Source organism: Spodoptera frugiperda, chromosome 7 (genome assembly GCF_023101765.2).
Source record: "Spodoptera frugiperda isolate SF20-4 chromosome 7, AGI-APGP_CSIRO_Sfru_2.0, whole genome shotgun sequence".
In the NCBI taxonomy this organism is placed as follows: domain Eukaryota; kingdom Metazoa; phylum Arthropoda; class Insecta; order Lepidoptera; family Noctuidae; genus Spodoptera; species Spodoptera frugiperda.
Window position 1 is genome coordinate 2,822,897 of NC_064218.1, and position 14,365 is coordinate 2,837,261.

The window sequence follows — 14,365 nt, forward strand, 5'->3', positions numbered from 1 at the left end:
TAATGTGATTGTGCACTGTGACAAAACAAATCGGCTTTGCCCAATAAGTAAAAAGGTAGTTACGTTATAAGTAGTGCCCAAAAAGTGGCATAAGTATTAAAATGTGAACAATTTGTACCGTGTTTGTAGTATGGGACTGAAAGTTGAAAAATAGTGAGAGGCGCAGTTTGTAACGTCACGCACTCCCGTAAAGTGCCAAGCATTATATTAAAGGGAAATTCAATTCAGTTATGACATATCCTCATTGTATTTGCTTCATGGATTCATTACATAACTAGTAAAAAGTGACATTGAAAACGTGCACTGCCTGCTCCTTCAAAGGACAAAAGGCCTGATGTTATAATGTTATCTATGTATCACAAAAATTACTTCATCAATAATAATAGCCCATTTCGGTCATATTCATTACATTGTATTATTCAAATGGTCACCCACTTAAGAAAAATCTTTTTGGGAAAAAGATAAAATTATACATTAAAAAGTACACGAAGTACATTAAGAAACTGAGTCACATTTATTTATAGGAAGATAAAATTAATTTAAATGTATCTACGTGATAACCTGAAACTTCCAATACATTACCTACCTATTTCTAAGTTATTACCTGATAAAACTAGGTGTAAAAAGTGTGAAAAATACACTTATCGTACGCGTTGTGATAAAAACCGTCACTTTATAAAAACCGTAAATACCCGAAATGTAAACGAGAACGGACTTTTTCGCCATAAACAAGTATCATCACTCTGGCAACATTGCGGTCGGCGACGAACAAATGAAATACGGCAACGTCACGCACGTATTGAAGTTGGTAGAGTGATTGTTCATTCGGCGTTCTGAAAAACTAGTAAATTTACAAATTGTAATTTATATTTTATAATTAAAATGGCAGATAGTAAAGGGTAAGCATATTATTACTTTTAATATAAATGCACAACATTGCTGGACGTATTGTTTTAAATTAAATCGATGCGCTATACGGCAAATGATTCTTCAAAAATTGGCTTGTCATCATGTCTGTGTTACAAACCGACTCATAGAAATCGAATTTTGCAAGTTCACCATAGAACAAAATTTTGTTTTGGGGAAATGCTTAATTATTTCGATATTTGAAGTTACCAATAGCGTTAGTGCTTAGAACTCGTATGAAGTAAAGGGTTTGGTTAAGGTAAGAGATGATTGATATTTTTTCTTGTTCGGCAGTAATCCTGATGATTTATCGACCGCGATCCTGCGCCGCAAGGACAGGCCCAACCGTCTCATCGTGGAGGAGGCCGTCAGCGATGACAACTCCGTGGTGGCGTTATCACAGGTCTGAGCCCTTTGTCTTAGCCAGCGGCGTTACGTGCGGCACAGTTTCCATTACACTATGGTCACCATCAAAATGCTTTGTCACCCTCATTAATATTTGCATGGCCTTAAACTGCTGTTTCTCACAGTTACCCATAGTTTGATAGCATTTCTTCATTCATATAATATGTCAAGTACTATGATGTGGTTTGGCTGTTGGGGTGTCAGCACATACTCAAACTCCCCCAAACATCATAACACCACCAATTAGGCATTTTGATAATCATCACTGCATATTATATTAAAGAGCACTAAAAATACCTAATATGATAATCTGATTGGCAAATGTCATTATACTAAGTTAGTCAGTTTATTGACCTTTTTGTCTATTATGTTGGTACTTTGTGTATAATCAAGTAGTTTATACTTCCTCTACATAATTTTCCAATAGCTTCAGCTAGTAGATGTTCTACAATAAACACTCCTGTCTTGTATTTCCTTTGTCTATAAACAAAAAAACTAAAATCTTTTTTTTTTTACCAAAAATGTCATGTCAATCTACAATAGTGCAATGTATTTTGTATGTTTTTGTTTATCCCATAACAACAAACAAAGAGACGAGAATTTATCTTTAAAAACAAGACACCACAAAAACTATTATAACTTTCATTTTAACCCCTCTATTTTGGTATAGGCAACTGAATAACCTCGAGATTAATTAATAAAATCATGTCATATAATATGCAATATACAAAAATTCTGTATAGAATGCTGTTTTATTACAACTAGCATGATAATTCACACAAAAACTCATACACTTATTTACTTTATATAACCCTTATTATACATAATACTCATTATAACTGCCAAAAACAGCTTGTAAATAATAGTGGCCAAATGCTAATCTATTAGTGTACATACTCCAGTTTTTCTAACTACCATTACTATTAATATTTTGACCTAAACAAATTATAATATGACACAAATCAAAGATACTAGTTCACTCATTGTTGGTGGCTTAGAAGATAACATGTTTAATAAGTCAAAATAAAAATGATCATTAAACTAACACATTCATATGGATATAATTGCCAAGTAATCTCATTTTCCAATTGTGAAATAGGAACCTAGTTATAACTTTTGCTTGCTTTATTCAATTTCTGTTGCATTGAGAACTAAGTTAATAATTTCTATTGTAACTAACCATTGCATTCCACAAAAGATGGTAAAACTAAAAAATCACATAATTTTAATGTTTCTTTTACATGGAATTCAGTTACTTGATCACAAAAAGTTTACTAAAAGGCCAGTTTTTCATGGAGCACCACACATATCTTATTAGTTTCTAACAAAGAATTGCTTTCTTGTAAGAAATGTTTCAGGACGGTATCTAAAGACTAAAACTGACTACCAAATGATTTTTTTTTCCAAATATGTAATTTGAATTATAATGCTGACTCATGAGTTTCACAGTATTGCACAATCATTGTTTAGATTTTTTCAAAATTGTTAAGTCCTAAGTGTTTTTCTTCTGTCTAAGTCATTCATCCCATTTTTCAACGGGTTTTCTTAATTTAAATAAATAAAATTGACTATGATTGTAAAAACTGTATTTTTGTATAATAATTAGTACAAAATAATCTCCTCATAATACAAGAACTGAAAAAACAAGCAAAACGCCTAAGAACTTGGAAAACAATGTCAAATCTAGACAAGTATTTTACCTACAAGTTTTCCTCGTACAAAGAAAAAGTTACCGTTTTTTTTTATTACTTATTTTCATCCATCATCAATAACAATCTGTAACAGTCCATTGCTCAACTATAGACCTTCTCTACATAAAATTTGTCAAACCTTTCTTTGGTTGGATCCAAATTTAAACCAAATAAAACCATACATTTTTGCATACAAAATTTACAATCATGGAACAAATACTCAACCAACACTCCATCTTTGTTCACAGGCAAAAATGGAGCAGCTGCAGCTTTTCCGCGGAGACACAGTTCTCCTGAAGGGCAAGCGTCGCAAGGAGACAGTCTGCATTGTGCTCTCAGATGACAACTGTCCCGATGAGAAGATCCGCATGAACCGCGTTGTACGCAACAACCTGCGCGTACGTCTGTCCGATGTGGTGTCCATCGCGCCTTGCCCGTCCGTTAAGTACGGGAAGCGTGTCCACATATTGCCCATTGATGACTCCGTTGAGGGCTTGACTGGGTAAGTGTAAGAAAACTGTTTGAAATTACATGAAATGTATTCTGTTATGTCACATTTCAGAACACTCAAATTATTCAATTACTGTCTTTTCCCTAACTTTAATTTTTTTTTACTTCATTATCACATCAACCTATAAGGCTGCTAAACATAGGCCTTGCTCAATTACTTCCAGATAAGCCTCAAGTACGCAACTTTTATATTATTTTACCTATTCTAACATAATAATTGTTTGTCACAGAAACTTATTCGAAGTGTACCTGAAGCCATACTTCATGGAAGCCTACCGGCCGATCCACCGCGACGATACGTTCATGGTGCGCGGAGGTATGCGCGCCGTGGAGTTCAAGGTCGTGGAGACTGATCCCTCGCCCTACTGCATCGTAGCTCCTGACACCGTCATCCATTGTGAGGGAGATCCTATCAAACGCGAGGTGAGTTATCGATGACTTTGTCTAGCTCTATATTGTTCGTTTTCAAACTTAGTGGTACTATCCTTGTGTAGCTTTAACTAAAATACTTCTTGCAATACTAAAACAAAAAAATTAACCTATGAACCTCAAGAATTAAATAAAATTAAAATAACAAACACATTTGGTTAGGGAATCAGTAAATTAATGCCAACTATTTAAACTAAGTATTAACACAAAAATGCAGTTAAACTGTACAACTATTCAGACAACACTATTTATGTATTGTTAAAGTTATGTATGTATAGGTATAAAAAACATTTTCCCACAAACACACACATAACATGGCCTTATCAGTGGCTAACACGGTTGTACAATCTCAGTGTTGTTGGGTACTGAGTCTGTACTTGACTGTTCTTACAATGGAACTGACTGATAAACTATCAAAACCAATCTTTAGTATTTTATTTGTGGATTTTTTAAAGCTCATTTTTATTGTTGTAATATTCTGATTCTATATTAATTTAAAATAAAAACGCCTATGAAATCAGAAGTTATTTTAAATAAAAGGCAAAGTAAGTGTTAGTAAAATAACAACCACAATTTTAATACATTTCTAGAAATCTTTATTATTACGCTGATGTAAAATTCATGTGTTCAGAATCACTTCTTTTACTTTTCATGCAAAGTCTTGGCCAATCACTATTTTGACTACAACTATTTCATTTTTCTTTGCGAACAGGAGGAAGAGGAAGCTTTGAATGCCGTTGGTTACGACGACATCGGTGGCTGCCGCAAGCAGCTGGCTCAGATTAAGGAGATGGTAGAGCTGCCCCTGCGCCACCCGTCCCTGTTCAAGGCTATCGGTGTGAAGCCCCCGCGCGGTATCCTCATGTACGGGCCCCCCGGTACCGGTAAAACTCTCATCGCCCGCGCTGTGGCTAATGAAACCGGTGAGTTTATTGTTTTGTAATTAGAAGTTGGATAACTGGTTGTTTTAATTGGTTTTCCAAATTAACTGCAATATGGGTTTAACTTTCATTTCTATTTAATTTTGACACATAATTCAAAGTACATAGTCTAAAAAACTATCTTTAATAAAACCATCAACAAGACAAATTAATATCTTTTGGCTAATTTTAATGGCATACTCTTGTCTATTTAACCAGCTATGTCCACTATACTAGCAAATAAACAAAGACATTGATAAATAACAAACCAAGTCCTCTTCAATAACATGTCTAATCTTGTCCATCAGGTGCCTTCTTCTTCTTGATCAACGGACCGGAGATCATGTCCAAACTGGCCGGTGAGTCCGAGTCGAACTTGCGTAAGGCATTCGAGGAGGCCGACAAGAACTCTCCAGCCATCATCTTCATTGATGAGCTGGATGCCATCGCACCCAAGAGGGAGAAGACTCACGGAGAGGTGGAGCGTAGGATCGTGTCCCAACTGCTGACTCTTATGGATGGTAAGTTTAATACTACAGTTTACTTGGCTATAGTTATGTTTCCAAATTGAAATTTAATAAATTGTGATGGTAATGATTTGATGATGGTGATAATGATCATCAAATCATTTTACATTTTAATTTATTTTCAAGGATAGTAATTATGTTTTTGAATCTCTGGTTATTATTAGACATAAAAGTATTTCACTTTGAATGTTAACCTCAAAAAAAAAAAAAAAATTCAGACAGAAATCATCTTAATTTTGATGCATAGGGTAACAAAGTTCGTATGATTAGTCATTCATCAAAAATCTTTCCTTAGGCATGAAGAAGTCATCCCACGTGATCGTGATGGCGGCCACAAACCGCCCGAACTCGATCGACCCTGCACTGCGTCGTTTCGGCCGCTTCGACCGTGAGATCGACATCGGTATTCCAGACGCTACCGGCAGGCTAGAGATCTTGCGTATTCACACCAAGAACATGAAGCTTGGCGATGACGTCGACTTGGAACAGGTCAGAACCGTAATATAGCTTCTATGAGGGATAATGTTTATGCTACTATTTGGTTTTATAAGTGACATTCCATGATTCTACTTAAAAAAATATTGCAACTGTATAGTTCAGTTTAAATAAATATGTATTTCCAAGTTGCAAACCTCTGCCGACTTGTATTAAAATTGATAATGTTCAGACTATCTACATATTATATTCACGAGTACCTATGGACAGCTCATTCTAATTAGAAATAAAAAAAAATAATACAGCATTTTAAATAAAACATTATTCTTCCTACAGATCGCAGCAGAATCTCACGGCCACGTGGGCGCTGACTTGGCGTCGCTGTGCTCGGAGGCCGCTCTCCAACAGATCCGTGAGAAGATGGACTTGATCGATCTCGAGGACGACCAGATCGACGCTGAGGTTCTCAACTCCCTCGCCGTGTCCATGGATAACTTCCGTGTAAGTTTTCTCAATGCTTTTTTGTAATTAGATATGAACTTGTTTTGTTGTTGCAAGTTATAATGAATGGTGAGCAAACCACAGTCTGTAAAAAGATCAAATCTTGTCTCCCAAACTGTGATGGATCTTCGGTACATTAGTAAGAAAACCAGGTGGACTAACAAAGATAATCATTTTGATATGGGTCATAGTCTTCTTTAGTATCACTCTGAAATCTTTGTAACTTTCTTTTTACACATAGAATAATTTTTACGTCACAATTTACACTTAGCCGCGAAATGTAACAACTTAGTGCGATAATAATAAATACATTGAACTTGTAAATGATAAGAGAAATTACATCCTATATTTATTGTTTAGTACGCGATGACGAAATCGTCGCCGTCGGCTCTGCGTGAGACGGTCGTGGAGGTACCGAACGTGACATGGGGCGACATCGGAGGGCTCCAGAACGTCAAGCGCGAGCTGCAGGAGTTGGTCCAGTACCCGGTGGAGCACCCCGACAAGTTCCTCAAGTTCGGCATGCAGCCCTCCAGGGGTGTGCTGTTCTATGGACCACCTGGTTGTGGTAAGTTGTATTTGCTATTTAAACTTGTGTTTCTAAACTGTACATTTCGAGTCGCGATTTATCCCATTGTGGGATAAAGGTTTAGCTACCTGCCTCCTCTTTGTTAAGTTTTCTGTAGTAATTTAATTTAGAAAGTCATCCAAAGTTGCACTTTTAATTCGAAAAACATAATTTTCAACATTTTATAAATAGAAATATAACGCAACATTTTCAAAAAGTTTTATATAAAACTTGTTGTATGTTCATAAAAAAGTCGTCATTAATTAACTACCTATCATCAAGGTACATACTTTGGTAACGAATTGATAACCTACAAATAACAAGTTATGGTTGTACTCAAAACATATTTTGTCTGAAAACAGGTAAGACTCTGTTGGCCAAGGCTATCGCTAACGAGTGCCAGGCTAACTTCATCTCCGTCAAGGGCCCTGAACTGCTCACCATGTGGTTCGGTGAGTCCGAGGCTAACGTGCGAGACATCTTCGACAAGGTATGTATTTTTTATTTACCTAATAATTTTGCGGCGGTTTTTCTTTCAATATACTTAAATTGGGAGAAGTAAACTGCAATTGTGGCAGTATTTATTCATTCCCTTGTTTCACTTGCTTGAACTTTTAAAATATACTACGTTATAACAGGTACTGAAGTGTAAGCTATGGCGCAGCTAATCCCCACTAAAAATATATTTATTGCTGATGAATTTCTAAACCACGTAAAATTAACAATGTCCTCTATTATTGTACGATAGGCCCGATCAGCGTCTCCCTGCGTTCTCTTCTTCGACGAGCTGGACTCGATCGCCAAATCTCGTGGAGGCTCAGTGTCGGATGCAGGCGGCGCGGCTGACCGTGTCATCAACCAGATCCTGACTGAGATGGACGGTATGGGCGCTAAGAAGAACGTCTTCATCATCGGTGAGTTACTGGACTTCTGTTAGGATTTATTCTATTGTTATTACGTTTGGTGTTTTACTATTTGGTTCAAGAGTCGCGTCAGGCTTATTCAACCCGTTTTCAACATGGCCATTGGATACATTTAGTACGAAAAAACATGAATGATTTTTTCATTATCATGGTAGACAAAAACACGTCTATTATACTGCTTATACAAAACAAATGTATCTATTTGTGTGTTAGGTGCGACAAATCGTCCGGACATCATCGACCCAGCCATCCTGCGACCGGGTCGTCTGGACCAGCTGATCTACATCCCACTGCCGGACGAGAAGTCGCGTGAGGCCATCCTGCGCGCCAACCTGCGCAAGTCGCCCATCGCCAAGGATGTCGATCTCTCATACATCGCTAAGGTAACATTTTTTACACATAAATATTAAACTAGAATAAAATTGTGTGTTAATTGAAGAAAGAAATTAAGTGTATTATTGATTTTATCAGATCAATCAGTCTGATAATACTAATTATTTTAATTTTTGTTCAATTATTGACTCACTGACTGACTACATCACTCTTAAATACAGTCAACTTGATAATAATAACATTTTATGCAACTATCTTTTAAACGCAAAACGTTGGCGTTTGCAGGTGACACAAGGGTTCAGTGGTGCCGACTTGACAGAGATCTGCCAGCGCGCCTGCAAGTTGGCCATCCGACAGGCCATCGAGGCTGAGATCCAACGCGAGCGCACTCGTCAACAACAGACTGCCGCCGCTGTCATGGATGTAAGTACTATAGTAGCTAGACGACAAGTCAAAACATCCTCATATTCTTAATTGTTTAGATAGAATCGTGTGTATATGTTTCCTTTTATTGCCCAAGTCTTAGTTTTTGTGTCCTACTTGTGACTGGTTGCTACTTAGGAATGAATAAACTTTCTTTTTCTTTCTTTTTTTTAATAAAACGTTGCCCCACATTAGGATTTTCTCCTGTGTCGTGGGTACGTTTACAAACATAGAAGTTCACGTGCACAACGACACCCATACCCGAAACAACAATTTGTGGATCACACAAAGAGTTGCTCCGTGCGGGAATCGAACCCGTTGCGCGGCAGCCACCGTACCAACCGTGCAGTCATAAATAACTTTAATTGTTTTAATGAATTAGATGGACGAAGAGGACCCCGTACCTGAGATCAGCCGCGCCCACTTCGAGGAGGCCATGAAGTTCGCTCGCCGCTCCGTCTCAGACAACGACATCCGCAAGTACGAGATGTTCGCGCAGACGTTGCAGCAGAGCAGGGGCTTCGGCACCAACTTCAGGTAACTATGATACATGTGCTCATTATTTACTAGAGATGTTACTTGTTTTGTAAATAGTTTTGAAGTCACCACTAAGTTTAAACTACATTTGGTTGAATCCCAATGAATTTTACATGAAGCAACTGTCTTCTGCCTCGCAGTTATATATAAATTAGTAACATAGTTAATAACTGCGTGTGTTTGTCAGGTTCCCTGCGAGCGGCGGCGCGGCGGGCGGCACGGGCACGTCGGGCGGCGACCAGCCGACGTTCCAGGAGGAGGGCGGCGACGACGACCTGTACAGCTAAGCGGCGCGCGCACCGACTGGCGCCGCAGGTCTCTACGACTGACCTTACTACTTAAGATTATCGGTTCACATAGCGAATGGGTGTTTCGGACTCGGGAAGCGACCGAATGGTTCCAGCGGGCAGCCTCTCTCCGTTCGAGAGATTAAACATTATAAAGTCGGCGTGCGCGTCGTGGTCGGTTAAATTTCTACCAATCTGTGTCTAATAATAAATAATATGTAAATGTATTTATTTTATAATTGAATCATTCGATAGCATTTGTTTCTGTTCCGATTTGCTTATGTTTAGTTGTAATTGAATAAATAATGTTTGTGTATGTACCGCTCGCCCCAGCGGCGAGCTTGTAAGATCACCATATGATAGAGTAATTGTTAACTTTACTGTATTTGCCAGATCCTGTGCGTAGGCGGTGTCGGTGGGGATGCCTCGGCAACCACGCCGACTAAACACAATATTACAGTGATTTTTTTAATAAAAGATTTTTATAGACTAGAAATACGTTTTTATTTGTTAACTTGATCCTCATACAAACAATATCAGCTCGTTTTTAATAATTGCAATGGGTAGATGACATAATTCATAGATATCGTGGTGTCCTAATAACTATTTTATCTGAGAGCCTCGGCGAAAATAATATTAAATAGCGTAACCCTGCAATCAGTAGCACGATCAATGAGACAGCCTCGGTTTTCGCTTTGCCCTCTCTAGCTTTATTTGCTTTATACATTGCCGTAGCGCGACTTAGTCGTATGAACAAAGTGGCCTTTTGAAAAAATCACATGTGGACTTCGTGGACATGTCCCGTGGCCTGTGATACGTGTAGCTAGCGATGTTGCATCGGTTTCCTTGCTAGGTGTTGGGTACATTATAAACACAAACGTTAGAGGAATATAAAACAACGATTGATTCACGTAAAAATATTTATTATATCATGTAGTACAGTTCTAATGATTTTCTAAAAGAATTATAAAGTATGTAAAAGCCTATACAGAATTATAAAGTATAATATAACAAATTAATAATAATTATAAAACGAAAATTAGTTTTTAGAATTCCTTTCTCGGTTCACTAGGAGGAGAAATACACATGTTTAATCTAAAATAATATGTACTTTATAAGAAAACGTTTATAAATAAAATTAAGCAATGCAAAAAGATTAAGATATAAAAATTATTTACTTAGCTTTGAATAATTCTTCAATATCAGGCGAGCAGGTATCAAGCCAAATCTTTGGAGAATGTATCTTGTCTCTAGTGTAGGACTCGTCCTGAGTAGTCGACGTGGATGGAGTAGAGTGGTCGATAAACTGGAACTGACTGGCAGTTATTGAAGGATGGTACACTTTGGAGCCGGCAATCTTTCGGTTAACCCATAAATTTTGGAAAGAGCCAGCTGATAAACATTCGCAGAGTAATTCAAAGTCTTGATCCTCATCCTCATACTGAGTAGCCACATCTCTACTCTTCGATTGCTTGTCGTCCGCAGACACATGAGATTTGCGCCCCATAGCATCTCGAACCATCTTTTTCATCATATGAAGCGAGCATGGCTCATAGTTCGGCAAATAAGCTTTATCAATTGGTTTACTTCTCATGTATGCTGGCAACAACTGCTGTAGATGTTTTCCAGCCATCTTAACGCATTGACATCTTTTGGGCAAAACATAAGACTCGAAATATTGATCTACCTGGTTATTAGTTTTATAAACTAATCTAGTGTTAGACCTTGTTTTCGAAATGGATGGTTGTGGCGCAACGGGCGTTTGGCTGATTTGATTCGTTTTGTCGACGTGTTTCTTCGTGCAGAAACAGTAAGGTGCTTTGCAAAATGTACATACGGTAGGTACCTCCCTTACGTTGTCGTATTCTTGCTGAAGTATTTGTATGAGAGAACTTTCTAACTGGAGTTCTAACAATTGCTGCGACTTTGGGTATGTTACCGGCACATACTGCGTATAGTCGCGCCGATCTATGAAATCTGCATCATCACCCCTGTGACCATGCATATAATCCTTTACTTTGTTGGTGAATTGTTGGAAGTTGTCGCAAGCCGTGTACATGAGGCGTTTATTTATAATTATAACTGGCATATGCGAAGCACTAGATGTACAACGCTTTGGACAAAGTTCTTTGACAAGTGGCATTTCTGTTGCAGTGAACCTTTTGTCACAACAGAGGTAGTAAGGATGCGGATTAGGTCTCGGGTCTTCGTGATGTTCCTCATCACCTTCAAAGATGCTCTCAGCGTTCGGATTCTCTAAAACTTCATCGAGGTGGAGCAACATTAACTTTTCCAAATTAATAAAAAAATCTGCATGTGCTGGTAGTACACTCAAACAATACGATATAAACACTTGGAAACTCTTCACGATGCGCAAAACTTTCTTCTTCCACGTTTCTTTAAACTCCAAGTGTGCCTTATCTTTTTGTATGTGCATAGCAATTGTGTAGTCTCTGTAAGCTATTTCGTCTACTAAAGTAATTACTTCTTTCTTATGCAATTTTTCAGCATATTTAATTTCTTTTTCGCATTCTTCCCTCTCTTTCAAAGCTACATAGACTTGACAAGCTAGGCTTATGCATTGCATATATTGTCTTGACTTCTCAATTGCAATATGTTTATCTAATACGATGTCGTGTATTTGCGTTCCAAGCTGGGTGCGGCACTTCTCTACATTTTCAATAAATTCAGATTTTAGTCTTGCCTTTTCTGTATCCAGACTATCCCTAAACTGTTCGTATAATCGTCGTGCTTGAAGTGAAATTGACATATAATATTTTTCCAACATAAATCGGCGAGCTTCATTCTGTATTCTTTTAATCTCTTTGCAAGCTACTTCATACAACAGTGATTCCAATTTATTGATGGATGTTTGATATAGAACTGAAAATTGTTTGGTTGCTTTCTTCAATATTTGCGTATTTTTCAACGCTGCTTCTTTGGATTGCATTTCGTAGCATTGCGCACTTTTGGCTTCCACGAAAGCTGTCCATTTCTTATCGTTATCAGCGATCATCTCCTTTTTCTCTTCTCTCATGGAATGTTGATGCTTTTTAACCAGATCCATACAAATATTGTCGATGCCGAGGTAGTTTAGTTTGGTCAAATACTTCTTTTTCAATGGTTTTAAGACTGCTCTTCCTTCTAAAATATCCTTGGGTGGCATGTACCAGTCGCCGCCCCCGCCTTTCATCGGAGGTTCGAGGCCTGCTAACACCTTCTGCTTCGGGGTCATCGTCTTGAAATATACTGCTGCAAGCTGAGGTTTCATTTTTTCTTTCATCATACTCTGAGTGGGTACCTGATTTGTTTTCAGGAAATATTCTCTTAAATTATAGTTTTCGCTCAATAGGTTCGTGCGTTTTATATCCATAGTAGCAAATAACTTTAAAGAAATATTAAAAATATTTTACAAAATTGTTAACATTACCGTACATTTGTAGATAATGTGACAATCATGTGACGTTACTACAAGAAGAAACTGTCGGAAAAGAACACGAAAAAGCTTTTATTGCAGATCTAATTTGTTTCTGTATCAGTTTGTAAACTTACTACACAAACAACTCTATCTGTTTAGTAGAGGATGTGGTAACGTAAACGTACAAATCTTGAGAAAACAAGAGCAAATATTAACATTTCAAGTAGTACCTTAGTAGGTACCTTACCTTAGTACCTCAACCGATACGACCTTCAAGAAAAAAGAGTATTCCTTTTTAAAATGCGGCTTTCCATGGGAGGCGCTGATCGCTTACTATCAGGTGACCCGTCGGCTCGTTTGCTCCCCATTGCATTAAAAAAACCTACGAGGAAACAACGACGTATGATTATTTTATGGTCTTAGTATTCTGATATGTGAGGATGATCAGGGTAAGGCTTGTTCTAACTGCTCCATTTATTGCCAACCATATCTATTTACCTGAGTAGTAGTGTGTAGTACGACGCGACCAATTTTAGTTAAAAGTCATTTCCAGAAGCTTGGCGTTTAATCTATTAATGATTGTTTGAGTTTACAGGCTTTTAAATTATCCTTGCTGTTTCTTTTTGTCTGATAGTATACTTCTAATCAGGTCTTTCTGAGGTACTTTATCGACGGCTTACTCCAACACGAGCGCGAAAAGTTGTCTACTTCGGATAAAGGTAGAGGATCCTCTCTACGGACGTTAGTCTGAGACAAACAGTGGCATAGATAATTGAATTCTTCGTCATCATACTGGGTGGAAGCGTCTTTTACATTGGATGGCGCTGTTGATGAAGCACTTTCAAAAGATTTGTCTCGTTTTTTTTTAGCTTTTTTAACCATCCTTTTCAAAGCTAATACGGAACATTTCTCATAGTTGGGCAATTCTAATGTTTCAAACTCAGACATGTTCCTCATATACGGCGGTATCTGCTGAACAACGGGTTTCTTGATGCAGCTACAGGTTTGGGACGACATGTATTCCAAATAACTCTTCAGTTTAGGTTCTCTTTCATGTTCTATTTGCTTTATTTTCGAAAGCGGAGTATTTTTTTTGGGAGAGGACACTGAAGCTTCATTTGTGTCATCCTCATCACCTGTTGGGGAATCCATGTTATCAAAACATGTACAGACAGAATTCGATTCGTTATAATTTCTCCAAGACCTTCGTTTTGTTTGTTCGTTTTGCAACATTTGCATTATTGATGTTTCTAGTTTCAAATCTTGAAACTCCTTCATCTGGGCGTCTGTTACTGGCACAAAAAGCTCGTAATCAGTATCATCTTTCATATCAGCGACATGTTCACGTTCCCCAAAGAAGCAGTCTTTAATTTCTTCAGTGTATTTTGCGAAGCTGTCACAAGCTGCATATAAGCATCGTCGGTTGATAACAACTGCAGGTAACACCGACAAACTAGACGTACCACTAGGTTTTGGACATATATCATGGTCGAGGTTTGCCTTGTAACCTTTGTCACAGAACAGGTAGAACGGCTTCGGTTGTGGTACGGGA

At 37.8% G+C, this 14,365-nt stretch overlaps 2 protein-coding genes across 3 annotated transcripts; one reads left to right on the forward strand and one right to left on the reverse strand.

The window, feature by feature from the left end:
* Positions 1–732: 732 nt before the first annotated feature.
* Positions 733–9,891, forward strand: LOC118265900 (transitional endoplasmic reticulum ATPase TER94). Its single transcript, XM_035579177.2, has 15 exons — positions 733–899; positions 1,201–1,309; positions 3,251–3,504; positions 3,743–3,935; positions 4,654–4,864; positions 5,170–5,382; positions 5,684–5,877; positions 6,160–6,324; positions 6,685–6,892; positions 7,255–7,382; positions 7,641–7,806; positions 8,029–8,198; positions 8,434–8,571; positions 8,954–9,108; positions 9,296–9,891. Exons 1-15 carry the CDS (start codon positions 883–885, stop codon positions 9,393–9,395), a joined length of 2,421 nt encoding a protein of 806 aa, XP_035435070.1. The 5' UTR covers positions 733–882; the 3' UTR covers positions 9,396–9,891.
* A 618-nt stretch (positions 9,892–10,509) lies between these two features.
* On the reverse strand, positions 10,510–13,456 carry LOC118266410 (uncharacterized). Of its 2 annotated transcripts, XM_050694773.1 has the most exons (3): positions 13,312–13,456; positions 13,061–13,195; positions 10,510–12,780 (listed from the first exon to the last, which is right to left on the reverse strand). In XM_050694773.1, exon 3 carries the CDS (start codon positions 12,766–12,768, stop codon positions 10,570–10,572), a length of 2,199 nt encoding a protein of 732 aa, XP_050550730.1. In that variant the 5' UTR covers positions 12,769–12,780; positions 13,061–13,195; positions 13,312–13,456; the 3' UTR covers positions 10,510–10,569. The 2 variants fall into 2 exon arrangements, with proteins under 2 accessions (XP_050550730.1, XP_050550729.1); XM_050694772.1 differs by having other exon boundaries at positions 10,510–13,195.
* Between the last annotated feature and the right edge of the window lie 909 nt (positions 13,457–14,365).

Excerpts from the sequence above, each read along its gene's own strand:
- LOC118265900 (XM_035579177.2), top strand. Across the intron at positions 4,865-5,169 it reads CGCTGTGGCTAATGAAACCG|GTGCCTTCTTCTTCTTGATC; the intron begins GTGAGTTTATTG and ends CTTGTCCATCAG. Across the intron at positions 7,383-7,640 it reads TGCGAGACATCTTCGACAAG|GCCCGATCAGCGTCTCCCTG; the intron begins GTATGTATTTTT and ends ATTGTACGATAG.
- LOC118266410 (XM_050694773.1), bottom strand. The coding sequence starts at position 12,768 with ATGGATATAAAACGCACGAACCTATTGAGCGAAAACTATAATTTAAGA.